The sequence below is a fragment of the Misgurnus anguillicaudatus genome, chromosome 19 (assembly GCF_027580225.2).
Source record: "Misgurnus anguillicaudatus chromosome 19, ASM2758022v2, whole genome shotgun sequence".
NCBI lineage: Eukaryota > Metazoa > Chordata > Actinopteri > Cypriniformes > Cobitidae > Misgurnus > Misgurnus anguillicaudatus.
In genome coordinates this window covers 1,628,583-1,648,257 of record NC_073355.2, presented here as the reverse complement: position 1 = coordinate 1,648,257, position 19,675 = coordinate 1,628,583, and the positions used below count along the sequence as shown (strand labels likewise).

The window sequence follows — 19,675 nt, the reverse complement described above, 5'->3', positions numbered from 1 at the left end:
GGAAGCTTAGAAATTGCATCTAACTGGCACTTTCATAAAAATCAAAATGCTTTACGACACCAGTTAACTATGTCTGTAAAATGATTTTGATTTGACCAATCATCTTCCACATGGTACTACACTGATCAATGTCGCAAAAACATTTGAATGCTTTATTAAACACAACAGTGATGTTCCAGACTCCCAGGAAAGCACAGCATTCAGATGGTGCTTTTGCGTCCATCAGTGTTGCTCTATTGTTATCAATAGGACAAGTATTCAAAGAGACCACTCATAGATTTACGCAGATCTGTATATATAATATTATTTACACAAAGATTATGGTCACTGGTTCACCTGTTGTTTCATATCAGCGTAGGTCTTATGTGCACTGAGTTCCACCTGTCTCTTAAAGTTCTCCAGAGCGGACTCAGTCTGCTGGGCCTGCTGTCTCTGACTGTCCCGAAGACGAACCAGCTGCTCCTCTTTTTCCCTGTCACACAAAAACACACAAACTGGGTCAAACTTAGGGCTGCAAAATTCTGGGAATTTTCAAGACTGGACACTTTCCATTGGAATTAATGGCAATATATGTGAATTAACAGGAATTAATGGGAATAAACTGTGAATTTGAAAAAATGGCAGATTTGCTATAACATGGAAGTTAAATACTGTATAATTAAAAAAAATGTGCAACATAATTTTGTTTAAAACAACAAGATTTAATGCAATTTCAGTTGAATTTCTACCCTGCACATTCCTCAGTCACATGCACATAACACACTGCTTACTGAAGGGCCATTGAGGCCACACCCCCTCCATGTACTTACATTCATCCATAACATGCATAGATCATTTTTTGAATCCTGCACAGTGAGATATATGCAGTATAGTCCTAACACACATTTAAAGTGTTATTAAAAAATTGAACTGTTTTTTAGCAGGTAGATCTTGTCGGCTTTATCATTTTAAAAGTAGATCACCACACAAAAAATTCTGGAAACCCCTCATTTAACCTGATAAGGAACACTGTGCCGTACACGGCACACCCCCTCCCTTGCACGTGAGGCTGTATAAACGTCATTGTAACTTTGAGGCATTAAAGCTTCAAAATATACGGTCATGCGGCATATCGTTTGAAAGCGTAGACTTTCGAGATTCCATTAAGCTCACACACAAAGCATCATATGATTTATAGCAGTCATAAAACTGTAATCTAGTTGAACCGGGCGGCGCCGATTTAGGATATTTACTAACCTTCAAAATCTTCCCTTTATCCGCTTCGGTGAAATTGTCCAAAACAAATTGTTCATAAATCCCCAAAAGTCCAAGGAAATGGAATATCCAAGCCTTTTAATCCAAAACGATTTGTTCATCTCACAATCTTGACGTTTCTGACCGAGTTACGATATAAATAGTGTATACAATTAGTTCACTAACGGACGTTCGTTCGAATCTTTTCATTCACGATTTAAAATGAATATATTTGGATGTCACGTTTATTGTGCAACTTCTGAGGAACAAATACGCCCCCTTGTGGAATTTCAGCCGTTCCATAAGAGGCTACTGTTTATGCTTAAAAAAAGTACATATAGCTGCTAATTGAATTTGTTGTTTGCTGATTTTCAAAAATAAAACTTGTTAAAATGTTTTCAGTGTGTGTATCAGTTCTTTTTGAACATTTCCATCTCGTTTTGAAGAAAACCGTGATAATATTGATAACCGTGATAACTTTGGTCACTATAATCATGATATGAAATTTTCATACCGTCCCATCCCTACTGCGCTAATGCAATACAAAAAAAACCACATACAAACACACACAGGTATGACTGCCACAGAGAGCATTTGTATAGACGGTTTCAGCAGTAACAACATAAATAAGCGTAACTTCCGGTTAACTCCGCTAATAATAAATAACCACAAAGTTCTTTAAACATAGTTTATTTATATAACAAGCAAAAAAAACAACAACACACAGATTACATAGGAAACCAAAACATTTGTTATTTTCGACGAGGCATTTGTTCAAGAAATCAGTTTAGCAACTAGTCAGACCATTAAAATAACAAAACCGGAAGTAAAGTTCGGATCCAGACGTGTATCACGTGCGTCCGATGAAACGTCTATAGAATTTGGCAAATAAAATCAGTCACAAATAAAAGATAAAAGATATTAAGACCTTGCAAACTAATGCAGGCACATGTACACTCTCACTCTGACACACGCACGCACGCACACACACACACATGCTCTCTTTTCAATGCACCAAAAACTACAAATAATTCTACTATTTGAAATAATATTTATTTTGAATGTCCTGTCTACTGTTTATATAAACATAAATTCACAAAATGTATCACTAAAGTAGTGATGTGAGCAGTTGCCCATATCCAGTAAAATGAATGGGTCTCTATGGGCATCTGTTGGTCAAAATGATTTAATTCCTAAACTGTAATTCTTTTATGTTTTTTCTAAACACCAAATGGCCGAATTCAACACATAACATCTAGATCAATATCTAAAAACAATTTAAATCAAAGTTTTTCATATTTCATACAAATATTTTTCAGGCAAGCTAATGGTGTAGTTGAGGAATTTAGTGGTAAACGGGTACAAAAGTACTTCAAATCTCTCAAAACACAGCTTAATTGTATAGATGAGAAGAAAAAAAAAATATTATTTGTATTATTGAAAATGTATATTTTTCTTACAATTATGCTTTCAATTTTGGGGTCATATAGACCCCAAGGGCCAGTAGTGTAAACAGGAAACGAGGACAATTTGAAGGTTAAGGGGTGATTCCCCTCCATTTACCAGGCCTTGACTACCACAGAAGCCACACTTGCTGCATTTGAGCCAAAGAACTACATCAAGTCAAGTAAGTTTTGATGATAAAACCAGGATAAATATATTTGATCTATGGTATTATAGTTTAACCAGCAAATGTCAAAATGTGTTTATAAAGTAGCTAGCTAGCCAGCCAGTAAATCAGATATCTAAATGTAAGCTAGCACTGTTTCATTCAACATTTATGAGGCTAGCTATCATGTAGCTAGCTCAATGCTGTGATGCACTTTTTTCTACATTCTGCTAGCCAGATTTCAGTTATCATACAGAATTAATGTACCACCCAAAGGTTTAGACACTATTTTTAATGTTTTTAAAGGAAGTCTATTAGGATCATCTAGCCTGCAATTGTCTGATCAAAAATTCTTAAGAAATCATTCATATTAAATTTCTGAAGGATTTTTGATCAAATAAATCAACAGCTTGATGGGTGTAAGTATCAGGATTCTTCAGAATGTGTATTACCTTGCATGCATGTCTGCTTATGACCAAACAAAGTGTTTATTGATGTTTGTATATGATATATATAGTATATACACTTCCCAAAAATGACAAATAATTTCAGAAAATTCCCATAAATTCCTGTCAAGTTTCCAATTCGGCATTTTTCCCGAAATTCACCAGATTAAGTTCCCATGGAAAGTTTCCAGAAATGTACCTATTTGCAACCCTAGTCAAACTATATGTGTACAGTATATACATGCACATATGTTATACGCTGGATTTGAGGAGAGAAGCTAGTGTTCATCTCCTCATTGAACATGATAAACATGTCACTGCTCCATATTTTGCTTGATGCTTAATATGTACATTACCTGAGTGGCACTGTTGTTTAACAATTTAACAACAGTTCCAATTGCAAGGTATCAAAACCAAACAAACAGCATTTCAGACTCATCTACGACAGCAAAGCTGTCAGACACAAGACATATGCTAAACAGAGCCTGACTTTAAATACGATGTGCTTGTACGTCACTCCTTCAAACCAATGTTAATATAGGTCCATTACTGTTTATTATAACACATTTAGCAGCACACGCAGAAAGCCACGCGAAATGAAAAAGATGGCAAATGAAATTTGGCCTCTTTTTGATAATTATCATTTGTGAAGAAAACATAATTTCTTGTGAAAAACAAGACAACAAAGAGTGTATATTATGAAGGCGCTTCAGTGATGTGTTGAAAAAATCCTGTCATTTTTATTCAATTTTTAGTTTAGTCTCATGTAACATGCACAGACAACAGTGAAATGACAATAGGAGGACATTAAAAACAAAATAAATGCGCGCGCGCAAACACACACACACAAAGTTGGGGACGTCTGTTTTCTTCCTTCCATGGCCTCTTTTCTGTGTAATTTTGGTCTCTCTTATGTTTGACATCAAAAGATCTAGAAATTGTTTCTCCCTGACTGTTGTGTAGTCTGTAATTATTAATCTGTCTTGCAACATGAATGCCTTTAGGGCAGAGCACACACAAAAGAGCCTTCTGCTCATCTCTCATGTGAAGAAACCAGCACACAAAAAGCAAAGAGGAAGAAAAACAGACATCTAAACAAGAACAAGCCACAAAAATAGCTCTCTCTGAACATTTTCAGAGTAAAGACTGAAAGGAGGAGAGAGTTTGTTAGTTGGTCGGTGGGTTAGTTAGTGCTTCATATTTGTTAGACTACAGCTGTATTCCACAACCTGGTGTGAGGTCCTCATCTGCCTAATGCATAAATGTAAATGTATGTTTAATGTATGACGACCATTTGTAGGGCTTATCGACATGGACGCTATAAATGACTTCACCAACTCACGGGACAACAAACAAGAGAACATGCGTCACAGCAGGAACTGAGGGTCATTAGACCAGGCAAAATTTCTAGACCGTCTTGCACAAATAACCATGTCACGATTTCACATAGATCATATGCAATACAAACAGTCTACGTCAAGACCAGAGACTGTAAAAAAAAAATATGGACTTAGTGTCCGTGACGCCACCCATTGGTTTGTGAAGATCGTTTTTTGAAGCTTAAAGTAGGCGTTGCCTGCCGTCGCCATCTTGGCCGCGTGTCACTGAAAATCACTCGCGGATAACCGGAAATAGGTAAAGAGGCGGGACATGGGTGAAGCTGACATGGCTGGTTGCTTAAACCACACCCGCCTAGTTCGAGTCTAGTGACGGCAGTGGCTGTTCACCCCTCACTCAAGTGGCCACACCCTTAATTATGCAGAAGTTTAAAGTTGAATATAATTTAAATGGATGAGTTACAAAAATTCACCCCCTCACAGTTGTCATGAAGAGCAAACTTATCCATACAGATCAAAAACACCTTTTTTAGCACGCTGTAAACATATTATTTTCTACTGTAAAGTTGGGCATTTTAACATGGAGGTCTATGGGAATTGACTCCCTTTTGGAGGCAACCTATAGCAGTTTAAGTCACTTCCGAATTGGCTTCATCAGAGAGATTGGAAGGTTGCCCCTCAGTCAAGACCTGGTCATGACTAGTAGTTGTGATGGTTTATTTATACTGTAAAACAACAAAACTAATTAAAAGCAATTCATATCATAGTCAGAATTTAGCTTCCACTGTAGCAGTCTGGTACTAATAAACACCTATAAAGTCAGCCATTCACGTTGGAGCTTGTGATTTTAGAAAGATCCAGCCGCATCTGGAGAACACAACACAGCCTTTCAAGTTAAGACATCCAATATTTAAATGATGATTTAAATGAAGTTCTCTGAAGGAATGATGTTCTTTCTACAGTAGTGGACATCTGGCTGTAAGTACACAACAAAGGGCGACCATGGGTGCGCAAGCCGAGACAGCAGACCGTCTATCACCAACCATCAGAGGGGTGAGATGAGAGGGAAGAAGGACAAATAAAGAAACAAGACGAGAAAGGGGAACTGCAGCTCGACACAGGCCGACGGCTTTGGCTGGGGTTTGTGCTCGGAGGAGAACGGGTAGACTCAAATTAAAGATGTGCCGTCAAACCAGAGGAAATCCTTCTTATCCTACACTCTTAAAGGGGATTTTTGGGGGAAAGGCAGAAGGAAGGGACTTAAGGAAAGGGTGACAGTGCTTCCGCCGAACCACAAGTCAGACAGGAGGGTCAATTTTCCAAACCTCCTTAACCACAGGACGCCTCCGTTGTGGAGAGCAGGACTCTTCGATGGGGAGCCTGCACTGTAAATACCACTGGAGATGATGCTAATTCAAACGCTCTGGTCACAGAGACACACCCATTCATTTTCATACAGGCCGCTTTCGATCTGTCAGACGTCTGAGTCTTTGGCACTCGCAGAAGGAAAGCCACGGACGACCTGGGCTCGTATCAAATACGCAGAACATGTTATGACTGTAGGAAAAAGAATAAATCAACTGTTTATCCAACAGGTTGTACACATGTTTCATTTGTGGTAGCAAATTGTGATATTTAAGTCAACAGAGAAACCACAATTTCAACCAAAGAAAGCTATTATTGAACATACGGTACATTCAAAACTTGAAGTAAAAAACAAGAAAATAAAGTCAATGAGCAGATATTTTCCAAATGGGATTGTTATTATTCCAAAGAGGAATAAAACACTGTAGGACATCAAAAAGAATTTCAGGATTTCCAATACAACAAATTTTTGGTTTTAATCATTAATAGATTCTTGTTTTACCTTAAAGCGGAGTCCACGAGGTTTGAAAGCCAATGTTGATATTTGAAATCACCTAAACAAATACGCCCCTACCCCAATAGAATCTGGACCTTCTGTTGATAGACCCGCCCCACACATACGCAACCCGGCAAGGATGTCGGTTAGTAGACACGCTCCTTACTGCTGATTGGCTATAAGTGTGTTTTGGTAGTCGGCCCGTCTCCTTTTCCAAAGGGATTTTCAAACAACGTGGACTCCGACTTTAAAGCTGCCATATTACGTGGTCCCAATTTTCAAACGTTAGTTGGTGTGTAAGGTTGCTGCAAAGTATATAAAGTATAATGCCGGGCAATCCGTGTTGTTTTTGTCAGCCCTTTTAGTTTTAGTCTTAGTCTTTTGGACGAAAATGCATTTAGTTTTACTCACATTTTAGTCACTTATAAACCTAATAGTTTAAGTCAAGGTTTAGTCGAGAAAACACAAAATGGTTTTAGTCAATGAAAACGTCATTTAACAACTTAATTTAGGTTAAAAAGTGTGGTGTATTTAATACTATTAAAATGTGTATTAAGGTTGTCCCTGAGGACTTGCCGTTGTTTTAGTCGCTGTGCCTTCTGCGCATGTCATAACAAAAAAGTTGAGCCTGATATACCCTTATGTTGAGTTTGTGTGTTATGCTGAGGCCTCACTTATAAAATTGAGAAACGCGCGCCTTGCCTTGTTATTTAAATACACCACAAAAAGTATTGGAAATGGGCTTAGGTTTGACAAGTAGATACATGTAATGATGAAATGTGTCACAAGCCGATTGTCGAGTAAAATTGAATGTATATAATATGTTAACAGCGTTACTTGTTAGTTACTGTTAAAAAAAAATCAGTGTGATGAGCCTTCAGGTGCCGCTTGAGGTTGGTGGTATTCTTTCCACCTAGTTTGTGACCACATTTACCGTCGTCTCCCAATATGCATTCCGTTTTTCTTTCTAATGGATTATACTGAAAGTATGTCCATAAATCATCTCGTAGTTACCGTTTATTGGCGTCACCACCACGGTCCTCCGAACTCACCACAGCCACAGGTGTTTTTGTTGTTTTGTGAAATCTGGTGCGTGTGCGCGGCATGGCGGCAGCCGGGTGGTGAGCGTACCCAAAACAAGGATAGGATGCGGCAGCTTTGCTGATACTTTTTAGCTAAAAACAGACAGATTTCACGCAAAATAGGCAGAAATGAAAGGCATTGTGAACGTCAGACTTATAATCATTTTCGTTCTGTCTCATCTCTTCAACGAAAACTCGAAAGCGTCTCGTCATGTTTTCGTCACCTTAGAGCCATTTTAGCTAGTCATCGTGGCGTTAGCATCATTAAAAAAAGGTGCGTCAATGAAATAATATCGTCATGGTTGACAGAAACAAGACTGCGGGCGATATATATTTTCTTTAACAAAATTCGCTTTGGACTACAGTCCTCTACTTCCCGGCTACATCTCATCAATGTAAGAGTTTTTGACTAACCTCCGTCCACAGGAATACGTCAGTCGCCAGCTAAGCTCAAACGGCTCTGCTAAGCTAAGCTGCTGTTGAATCATAACACACTAAACCTGCTACACAATTACGTATTTCTGAAGGAGGGACTTCATAGAACAAGGAAGATATCAGCCCATTTTTAGGACAGTCAAAACAGTGGTATAGCGATAAGTAAATTGTGTGAGTTTTTTTACATACAAAAACATTAACACATGTAATATTGTGCACCGTAAATACAATCAAAAGCTTCGAAAATGCAGGAAAAATGTGACCTTTAGTTACACTGTACACATTCGTATTTTCTTTCAAAGGAACTACTGTGAGAACGACAATGTTCTTTTTTTACGTTGAGTATAATTTTAATTATTTTAACTCCAACAAAACAATACAAAATAGATCTAAGTAATCAATATATTGTCAAATTCTCTATCTGAGTGATAATGTCAGTCTAAAGAGCTGTACGAAGTCCAGATTTTCTTATTGATTTACATTTGGCCTACAACATGCAGCCATCTCAGGATGTCTGCTATAAACACACACACACACACACACACACACACACACACACACAGGCACATATGGATTCCAGGTGGATTACACCTCTCCACACCACTCTGAAGGCAAAGGCGGTTCTCTCCATGAGCTCATCATGTCGGAATGATAACACATCCAGCAACACATCAAAGCTGGGGCCCAAAAAAAGAGGCAACACATAAAAGGCAAAGAGAAAATGCAAAGCTGAAATTTTCAGTGCCCTCAAAAGAGGAGTGCCTCATTCCTGCTTCCCCAGAGAGCCCGAGACACAGCGGTTAGTGCCGAGCGCAGCCTAGAAGACTTTACGACTAACATGCAAATACGAAACATTCAAAAATTACAGCAGCCATTACGTTGAGAGTGTAGTCTTAGCACAGTGTGCTCACGTTCAAATATCGGTCCGAGTTTGCATGGATAAATTGATGCCACTTTTAGACAGAAACATGGATGTCTGCGATGAAAATATGATATTTGTTTGTGATTTTATACTCGATAAAATGAAAACTGCAATTGAGTGACTAGCCCCACGACCAAAGAAAAGCCCCCAGATCTACCCTCATTAAAAATAACGTAGAACTTAGTAAGCTGTTGATTCGTATTTTCCTTGGTTGAATGCTGTCGACAATATTCACTTTGACAAGCTTCAATGGTGAGAAATGTTCTGGCTCATCTGATAACTGGTGTTGATTTATGTTTGTTAGGATGGACCACCAGGGCTGTGACTCTTGGGTGGGATTTCTTTTAATCAATGTCATTTCCAGTGCTAAACACATATGCAATGACACAGGTCGTAAAACATTGCAACGATTATTCAAAGATGCGGTTTGCATACAATTTGACCAAACAACATCTGCATCACTTTAAAACCTCCAGAGGAAATTCCAAACATAGGGAATGAGTTTTGAGCTTGGAATGAGCTTGGCCTAGAACTTAAAGGTTATTCCCAAGGGGTTTGCATATGACTCTAAAAGGTCATGTCTGCAGATTTTGGAGGCTTGCAGTCTTGTGTGGTATGTATGTATGTGTGTTTTTTAACTTTTGCTTTGCAGAGACACCTGGGGAGAAAAACAGGATGTCGGGGCGACAGGGTGAACTAAAGGTCAATGTTGTTTATAGCAGCATGAACTTCTTAGACAGAAGTAAAACTTTCCATCGAACGGGTCTGGTGAACTTTTAAGAAAGAAGTAAAACTTTCCATCGAACAGGCCCCCACCCAACTACACATATATATTTTTGGGTCAGAGGGAGAGGCAGATCAGATCAACCGCTCCTCGGGGGACCTGTTTCTGCATTGGTGTTGTGTAAGGACAGGGACAGTTTTGACCCAGAGCTCTGTAATACTTCATTTGAGATACTTATTAAAATAATTTGATTTGAGTTACGTGTCTGATCTCCTCATTCAAAGAACATGCAGGACATTTAAAGTCCAACAATTGGTGACCCCGTCGACGTGATGAGGAGGACCAGAAATCATTGATTTTTCTTCTCGACATTCCACTTGCGCAAAATAGGAAAGGTAAGCAGATACCTGTTATATCAAAATTCTGCTTTATTTAAATGTCGTGAAGAATAATTAATGATACAATGATTATTGTCATTTTTATCTAAATTGTATATCTCAAATGAACTATTAAATGTGTCAATAAAATAAAAAGGGAATTAACAGTAATAAAATTAAAATAAAACAAAATAAAATAAAAATAGTAAAAGAAAAGAAAATATAAAAAGGGGGCTCGACGTTGGCAACGCTGGCCCCGACGGGGGCTTAAATTTCTGGGTTTCCACTCCCGAAGACGTAGCTCATCTTCAAAAGGGCAGGGTGCAGACCCGGAGCGTGGTCAAGGACCACGGGCGGATTAGCCGCGGATGATAAAGAGCGGTTGGACCGCGGTAAATAGAGATTGAAGTGGGTTTCATACCCGAGAAAGTGGTCAGGGACCACGGGCAACGCAGCGGTCGGACCGCATAAGAGAAACTGAAAGTAATAAGAAAACCACGAAGTAGTTGAAAATACGAAGAGAATATCGATATATGAAAAAGTTGTGCTAAAGAATAGGAATTTGAAACGTACTGAAGACTATACACCATGGGTCCTTATTTGTAAATGTGCTATCTGCTTGCTACCGGTATATTATCAGCTTTACTGTGAGTATATTTTAATTCAACTTCTTCTTTGGATAATATTTTTATTGATTTTTGCTGCCAGTGAAATTGCAGTTCAGTGTTATATTTTTATGAAACATTTTTATTATTATTCGGTTTCACTATTAGAACATTTTAATTCAATTTTCCTAATTCAGTTCTACTATCAGTAAAAATGTTACTTAATTTTCTTACTTAAGTTCTAATTTAAGTTCCTATTTTTACGTTTTACAGTTTACTGTGATTCAGATTTATGATCAGTAAATTTCAATTCAGTTTTTTTTTTTTGAGTATTATCTAGTTTTATTATCAGTAAAATTATAATTTTTATGTGTTCAATTATTAATCGTTTTATTGTAAGTGAAGTTGGAATAAAATTTCTAGTTTTAAAAGTCGTCGGATTCCGTCTTTAGAAAATTTATTGTGGTTGCAATTTACTGTCAGCAAATTTTAACTCAATTTGTAGAAAAGCATATTTTATATCCTGTGTATATTATATTTTACTATTGTGTGTATTTGGGGGATTTTGTTTAGTATCATTTCATTTACACGGTACAAGTGTAGACGGATCCAGTTGTTATTTTTGTTTTATTAGTGTGAATGTGTGATTCTCCGGAGTTGTCTAGTGTTATTTCATGTTTAAAGGAGTAGACGTTTCTGCAGTATATTTTATGTTTATTGTATTTTGGTGTGGATGTCCATTTTCTTATTTCATTCCGGGGTGTTACTCGGGAAGAAAGAGTGGTTTATTTGTAGTTGATTTTAAAATAAATTGAAATTGAGAATTGATTTCTGTGAGTTTATTATCAGAAGAGATTGTTTCATATTTAACAGATTCTAAAATAAGGAAGAGGAAACTGTGAACTTCTCAGCTCGTAGCGTAATTTAGTTTCACTTTAGAAGTTGTGCTCTTATTCTGTTGTCTGTCCGCTACGGGGCTGTAGTTTTACTTTCATTTTGGAAAAATAAAATTGAAGTAGTTATATATTATAGAGTATCCGTGGTAAAAAGGCGTGCGGAAGATAGATAAACCCAGTCCGAGATAGACAAGAGACATAAAGTATTGAAGTGTAAGAGATTAAAACGGTTACTTATATCTAATAGTTTTGATTGCAGTATTGGGACAGGGCTTAATAAAACTAAACCGAACCTGTTTAAAACTCAGCCGTGGTTATCATAAAAGTATACGGTGCATGTGAATTGATTGAGACGCCTAGTGGATAAATTGTTTCGAGCTCTAATAAGAATATTGTAACTTTCAGAAAGACGGTAGAGAATTAGTGAGATCAGTAAGAGAGGAGTGCTGGTTGTTTTATGGAAATTGCCATTTGAACGAGTGACAAGAAATAAATATTATTGATGTGAATATTATTTTCAATTTTAACAAGTGTTGAATGTCATTACATTTTTATCCTGACGAAGTTTATTGGTAGTTTCTAATTTTAACAAGTAGTAAAATATTATTGTATTCTTTATTTTTGAGAGATTATACTTTTGACTTTAACCAGTATTACATAATATTACATTTCTAATTTGGATAAATTCTATTTTTAACTAAAAAAGAGTATTACATATTATTACATTTTAATTTTGACAAATTTTGTTTTAATTTTAACAAGACTTAAATATCATTACATTTCTTGTGAGCTTTGACAGATTTTAAATTTCAAATTGGACAGGTATTATGCAATGAATGTAGTTTGAATTTTGACAAAGAATTACATACTACCAGATTGAATTACTTTTAAGTTTTGACAACGCCTTTGAATCCTCTTTGAATCATCATCGAACGGGAGTTGAATATTCTTACATTTTCATTACAATAAAGAAGTAACAGTACTGAATTTTATTGTCTGGCAAGTATTTTATTATTAAGGTGAACTTTAATTTCGATAAAGAGGTGATTATTATTCATTTGACTAAAGAAAAAACACAGAAAATAATTTTGTGAGAATTTGTGTGTATTTACAGAAGGGCTGGTGTCGAATAACATTGAAAGGAAGAATAAACGAGATATTCAGGGTAAGAAAATTGTAGTGGAAGATAAAATGAAGACTCTTAAAGAACAATGGGAGGCAGCAGTAGAACAGTTAGTGAGCGGTTTACCAGAAAAAGCAAGGCTCAAGAAAATTAAGAAATTGCAGGAAATGTATGAAGAGTGGAAACAACTTAAAGGTTACGAGGATAGAACAAAAATTAGTTTGAAAGAACACGTAATAGCACAAGAAAGTGAGGCACACAGGAAGTTTCAGAGAGAGGATAAAAAGGAAGTGGGGTTTCTCGCTAGAAAGAAGCATGAAAAGGAAGTGAAGAGACTACGTGAGGAGTTTCACTTGTGGCATAGTATGGCAGTAAGTTGTGTGGCTTTGGTACAGCTGGAGAAAGAGACAGAAAAGAAAGTGGAACTAAAAAAGAGTGACGTTAAAGAGAAGGAAACAAACAAAATTCAAGAAGGGAGGGAGATAGCATCCATTTATCCAGTACTGCCACCCACTGCTCCACCTCCATATGCCCCACCCCACACACAGTTACCGGTACTTGAAGTACAAAAGGGTGTGTTGGACATGGAGCAGAGGGAGGGAAATCGCTGGAAAATAAAATCAGGTAAATTAGATTTAATAACAGAAAATGAGATTGGAGGAGAGAGAGATAGCAAGAGAAACAGCTGAATTAATGAGAACACATAGAGAGCAAGCTGCACAGGCAGAACAGGTGAAAGCAACACTGGAGAAAGAAATAAGGCAACAATGGAACAGCGTAGCACAGGAAAGGGCATTTCAGCCCAGAGCACAAAGCACCCCAGGAGAAACATTGAGCAGCAGATTTATAACAGTGGATGAGACTGGGAGTCAGATAGAGGTTGAAAATCAGGGAACATATCCAATGGAAATCAGAGGAGAAATGAGGATGGGTAAGAAGATGAGAGAGGAGAGCAAATATAACTCTAGTATAAAGACACCAAAGAAAGAGCAGGAAAGAGAAGAACAGGAATATAGGGAACTAGGTCTCATTCGAGGGATACCAAATATGTGCCCACTAGTGGACACAAATGGAAACTTAGAATATAAACCATGGTCATTCACAGACATGGGAGCTATCCTTGCAAAGTTACCTCATATCACGAGTGGAGGGGGTAAATGGATAGGGAAGGTAATAACTTTGACGCAGGGCCATACGTTGGCGATAGGAGACCTGAGGGCATTATTGGGACAGGTACTGACTGTAGGACAGATCACGGAAATTGAGCAAGAGGCAGGAACGGTTGGGATATATGATGACCACCCATATTGTCAAGTGGCATCAGTTTGGGGAAAGGCCCTGCGAAAGCTGTACCCAGCGCCAGCAGGCACTCTTTATAATATCAAATTTTCTCCAAAAGGGGAAGAAACAGCAGCAGCATACCTGAGTCGATGCAAAGGAGAATGGGAAGAGCACACTGGGGCTCATCCACATGCAGACAAAATACACGAACAAATGTTCAGAGCTGCTGTATTGGAAGGAACTCCTAAATCTGTACAAGATGAAATAAAAGCCAACCCCGATTTACCAGGTGCTGTATGTGAGGTTTGGGAACGACATTTCCTTCATCACATGTCAAGGGCGAACGAAAAAGAAAAAGAAAAAGTAGGGGAAGTAGAGGAATTGAAAAAACAGTTGCTAAAATTACAGTTGCATGAGGCCAGATCTAAAATAAATGAAGAAAAAGGGAAAAAGAAGGATAAACAAATGGTAGTTCAGGAAATGAAAACCCCTCCAAGATTTAACAAAGAACAGGAAGCTGACCCATCAAATGTTAAATGGGAAAGAACCACCCAAAGACCAATGTATTACTCCAATAGAGGTAGGGGTGGGGATTACAATCGAGGGAGGGGAAGAGTACAGTATCAAGACGGGTGTTTCCGTTGTGGTCGTCCGGGACACTTCTTTCGTGAGTGTCGGCAACCTGTTAGCGGACCCCAACAGAGACCATACCGGGGCAGAGGCCATAACACACACATGGCCCCTAACGTGGAAAAAGCACCACGACCACACTCCCAGTACCCTTTGTCCACTGGAGGGGAAGGGGAGTGGTACTGAGACAGCCCACGGAACGACCTCAGCAGGGTTAGGGCGGAACCCTTGCTGACTTTGGAGGTGAACTCACATCCTGTTGAATTCCTGGTGGATACTGGGGCAACATACTCCACACTGAACTATGAACTTCCAAAAAATCTTATTTCAGACAAAACCACCGATGTAAGGGGGTTTTCCGGGGCTATAACTAGACTGCCATTATCCAAAGAACTCACAGTGCAGTGCATGAAAAAACAATCACTGACTCACTCTTTTCTGCTGTCATATTTCTCACCGACAAATTTGTTGGGAAGAGACTTGCTAGTGAAACTTGGAGCTGAAATCCTATGCAGCCCGGAGGGGATTATAGTAACTATGAAAAATGGTATCACCATGAACTGTTCCATCATGACCACAATGAGAACGCATGGACAATGGTTACTTTCTGCAAACACCTCTCCACAGGGAGCTGACATTTACTGGGGGAGGGTGCTTCTGGGGGACACAAGGGACACCCTGAATGATCTGTACTGTCAATGGGAACCTTGGATATTATCATTAGCACCATACACTCAGCTAATAGATCCATTGCATGTCACTTTGTTTTATGATAGAACACAAGAGTACTGGTACCAAGAACAATTTGATAACATCGCAGGAGAACAATGGGAAATTTGTGGGGCAGGAATAATGATAGGCAAAGAGGGAGTGGCAGCTATAGTAGAACTTACCCCCGAACAGGAACAATGGTATAGAATGAGGGAAGAGGCATCACCCCATATATCATTATTAGTACATCCCCAACACCAAGCTAAAGATCTAGGACCAATGGTAAAGAAGGGAATAAATTTAACAGATTGGAGGGAAACCCAACTTCCTGGTGTAAAATATTCACCTAGCTCAGGGTATTATTTGATCACACAAGAAACAAAAGACACTGTAGTGTTGGAACACGAATGGCTCACAAGATGGCATGGTAGGGATAAAAGTGATCATGAAAATGATGAAACAATGTTGAGAAGTTTGCCCGATCAGTTATGAACACAGAATCCCACAGATGTAGGGTTTTGTAAAAATTTCCCAGAAATATTGTTCGATCTGACATGTGATGATCCAATTTTGGAGGCCTCAATAAAAGCACAAACCAAAGGCAGAGGAAGGTATCAAATGTACCATTGAAGGTTTGTTAACCGCAGGGGTTTTAGAGTATGCTGATTTCAATTGGAACACACCCATTTTGCCTGTGGAAAAACAAAACATAGGAAAATTCAGAATGGCACACGATTTGAGAACAATCAATCAAATCATTAAAACTCCAACTTTACCTGTTCCAAACCCATACACTTCTCTGAATTAAATCACTCAAAATCAATCATGGTATAATTGCATCGATCTCACTAATGCTTTCTTCTGTTTACCTCTTGCAGAGCACGTGAGGGACATTGTTTGACCGTACTCACCGCGCACTCTGTGGTAACTTATGTTAATTAATCATCATTTATACTTTCCACTCTGAGACAAAGACGGTTGGAACACTAAATTTGGTTTTCACACATGAGGGCATAAACATGGCCTCATATTGGGCAGAAGGAGAACCCCATGACTGTTGTATGACCGTGGAAAGGGAAGAGAAAATTAGACCAGATTTGTTGACACACATCATTATGGAGGGAGTTATGGTGTTTTCAGATGGATGTTTTTTCAGAGATTCGAGTGGAACACTGAGGTCAGGAATAGGTATTGCAGCACTGCAAGAGGAAGATATTGAAATATTGATAGCAGAACCTTTACAGGGACATCAGTCAGCTGAGAGAGCAGAAATTGTGGCAATGACAAAGGCGCTAGAGTGGGGAGAAGGAAAAATAATCAACCTTTTTAGTGACTCTGCCTATGCAGTGGGTGCAGTTGTAACAGAATTACCTAAGTGGAAAAGATGTGTTTTTATGACAGCTAACAACATACCTATTAAACATCAGGAAGACATCATAGCATTAGCAGCAGCTATTTTGAGACCCAAGTAGGTGGCGATCATAAAGTGCAAAGGTAATGATAACAGTAACTCAGATGCGGCACAAGGTAACCGGATAGCGGACATGGCAGTAAAGATAGGTGCAGAGTACGTAACACAGATGGTATTGCAGAATGCCACACAAGAATGTACCACCGACATTTTGCATGATCCAAACATAGCAGTAGAACAAGATAAAGCATGAGGAAAAATCCATGTGGCTCCAAAAAGGAGCTGCATGGACGCAAACAGGCTGGGTAGGGCATGACGGTAGACCCGTAATTCTGCCCAGCATGGTAAAACCCCTTTTCGCTCAAGCACACACCCCCTCACATGTTGGAATCAAACAACCCGTGTCCAATCTTAACCAGTGGTGGCACCAATACCTGGCTGCTACAGTTAAAGAATTTATCGCTAACTGCAGGGTATGCTCCATACACAATGTACGTGCTGGAGTGAAATGTGCCCCAGGTGTCTTCCCGCCACGGGGACCTGGTGAGGAAGTGGTTATCGATTACACAGACATGGGGGACAGAGTGGAAGGTAAACGGTATCTTTTGGTTTTCGTGGATGTGTTTTCAGGTTGGCCAGAGGCGTGGCCCACGGGGAAGGAAGATTTGATTTCGGTGATTAAGTGTTTGATTAACCAATAAATTCCGCGTCACGGTTTTCCACGAATTATTCGCTCAGACAACGGTACACATTTTAAGAATATAGATTTGCAAAAGGTTGAGAGTGCACTGGGATTGTGCTTCCGTTTCGGTACCGTATAACATCCTCAATCACAGGAAAAAGTTAAACGCATGAATCTTAACCGCATGACCTCATTTACACCATTTGAACTTCTGATGGTAGTTCATTTCCTGATCAGTTCAACCCAGTGCACCCTGAACAAATAAAAATCTCGATCACAGAACATAATTAACCAAACTGCATTATATTTTTTCAAGTTTTTCCAAACAGAAAACCATCTCTCATGCATATCCAGATGCAGAAATCACTCAATTGGAGGATTGGGTGCTCCTAAGGGATATGGTAAGATTGGACCTGCAGGAACTGCAGGACCAAAAGGGGGAATCCAACACAGGGGAACAACAGCAGGTTGACATTTCCCAACAGAACACAAAACTAACACTCAAAGAACTAAAGGGGGACTTATTCAACAGTCCAGAACATGAAGCATTAGCTCACTGCATTAGCAAAGATTGTGCATTTGGGAAAGGAATAGCATTGGAATTCAGAAAAAGATATGGAGTAGACAAAGTAGTTAGACAACAGAAAGTGGTGGGACAGTGTGCGGTAACACAGGAAGGGCAAAGAACAATCTTTCACCTGATAACAAAAGAGAAAGCCAAAGATTTGCCAACATACGACACATTGAGACAAGCAATAAAGGAACTCAAAAAACACTGTGAAGAACAAAGAGTAAAAAAGTTGGCTATACCTAGGATTGGGTGTGGTTTGGACAGACTAGAGTGGGAAAAAGTAAGGGATGTAATCAAAGAAGAGTTCCAAAACACAGACATAATCATTACTGTGTATGTAAGGGAATAATAAGTGGAAAAAAGGGGAGATTGTGAAGTATTTTACTATTTTTCAAATATTTTACATTTTTATTTTGAGATTTTTCAAATATTTTACGTTTTTCTATTTCATGATTTTCAAATATTTGACACTTTTCTATTTTCAGATTTTAAAGATTTTACATTTGAATATTTTACAACTTCCAAGTATTTTACAGTTAACTATTTTTGGTGATTTTTAAAGGTGTTACATTTTACCATTTTCATGAGTTTCAAGTATTTCACATGTGACTATTTTTTGAGAATTTCAAAGATTTTACATTTTTCTACATATTGTGATTTTCAAGGGTTTTCCAGTTTACAATATTTTATGATTTTCAAAGGACTTACATTTTGTTTTATAATTCTTTTATTTCTGGGATATTTTAAATTTTTATTACGTGACAGTTTTTAGAGGAATATTTACTATATTTTGGTTATATTTGACAGTGTGTGGAGGATATAATTTTGCTGTATTTTACAGGACGTTTATAATAAATGTTCACCAAATTTGTCACAGTTCTTTTACGATATTCTATATTCTAAGGTTTGTGCCTATCTTCTTAGAATATTTTCAAGCCGAGATAAGATTTACACGAAATCATATATTTGTGGTAGTGCCTGTTTAGAAATAAATAAATAAACAAATAAATAAAGTGACAAAAATTCAGGGATTAAGAACCCATGTAATAGCTGGATGACAAAATGGTTTGGGCAATACAGCGCACTGATAACCTCATTGATAATGTCTATTGCGGTGGCGGCAGCAATAATAGTAAACTGTGGATGTTGTTGTATGCCATGTATCAGATCTTTGTGTAACAGGTGTATCGTGAAGACGGTGGAGGGAAAGGATCCTCCACCGTATCAGATGCCACTGCTAGGAGGAGGATGAACCAGTGGTTGATCTCCTGTAAAGGAGATCAAAAGGGGGAATGAAGGAAAATGAGAACATTTCCCACATCAGTATATCCTTTCATTATTAATAATTGCATTGCTTCTAATATTATAAAGCAGTTATGAGTATTAATATTTAGCAGTTTATCACATAGTATTGAAATTAGTTTTGTTTATGATTGGTCTTATTTGTTGTGCATGATCAAAGCTTATATATGAATCCATTGCATTTGACTCTAAAAGGTCATGTCTGCAGAATTTTGGAGGCTTGCAGTCTTGTGTGGTATGTATGTATGTGTGTTTTTTAACTTTTGCTTTGCAGAGACACCTGGGGAAACGAGAAACAGGATGTCGGGGCGACAGGGTGAACTAAAGGTCAATGTTGTATATAGCAGCATGAACTTCTTAGACAGAAGTAAAACTTTCCATCGAACGGGTCTGGTGAACTTTTAAGAAAGAAGTAAAACTTTCCATCGAACAGGCCC

General features: G+C 38.2%; 1 protein-coding gene across 8 annotated transcripts in view; it reads right to left on the bottom strand.

The window, feature by feature from the left end:
- cep112 (centrosomal protein 112) overlaps positions 1-19,675 on the bottom strand; it is a 272,813-nt gene that overhangs the window by 128,657 nt on the left and 124,481 nt on the right. For all 8 annotated transcript variants that reach the window (XM_073856794.1, XM_073856797.1, XM_073856795.1 and 5 more), the window contains one exon: positions 337-472. In XM_073856794.1, coding sequence (XP_073712895.1) covers positions 337-472 — 136 coding nt within the window. The remainder of the gene's footprint in view (positions 1-336; positions 473-19,675) is intronic.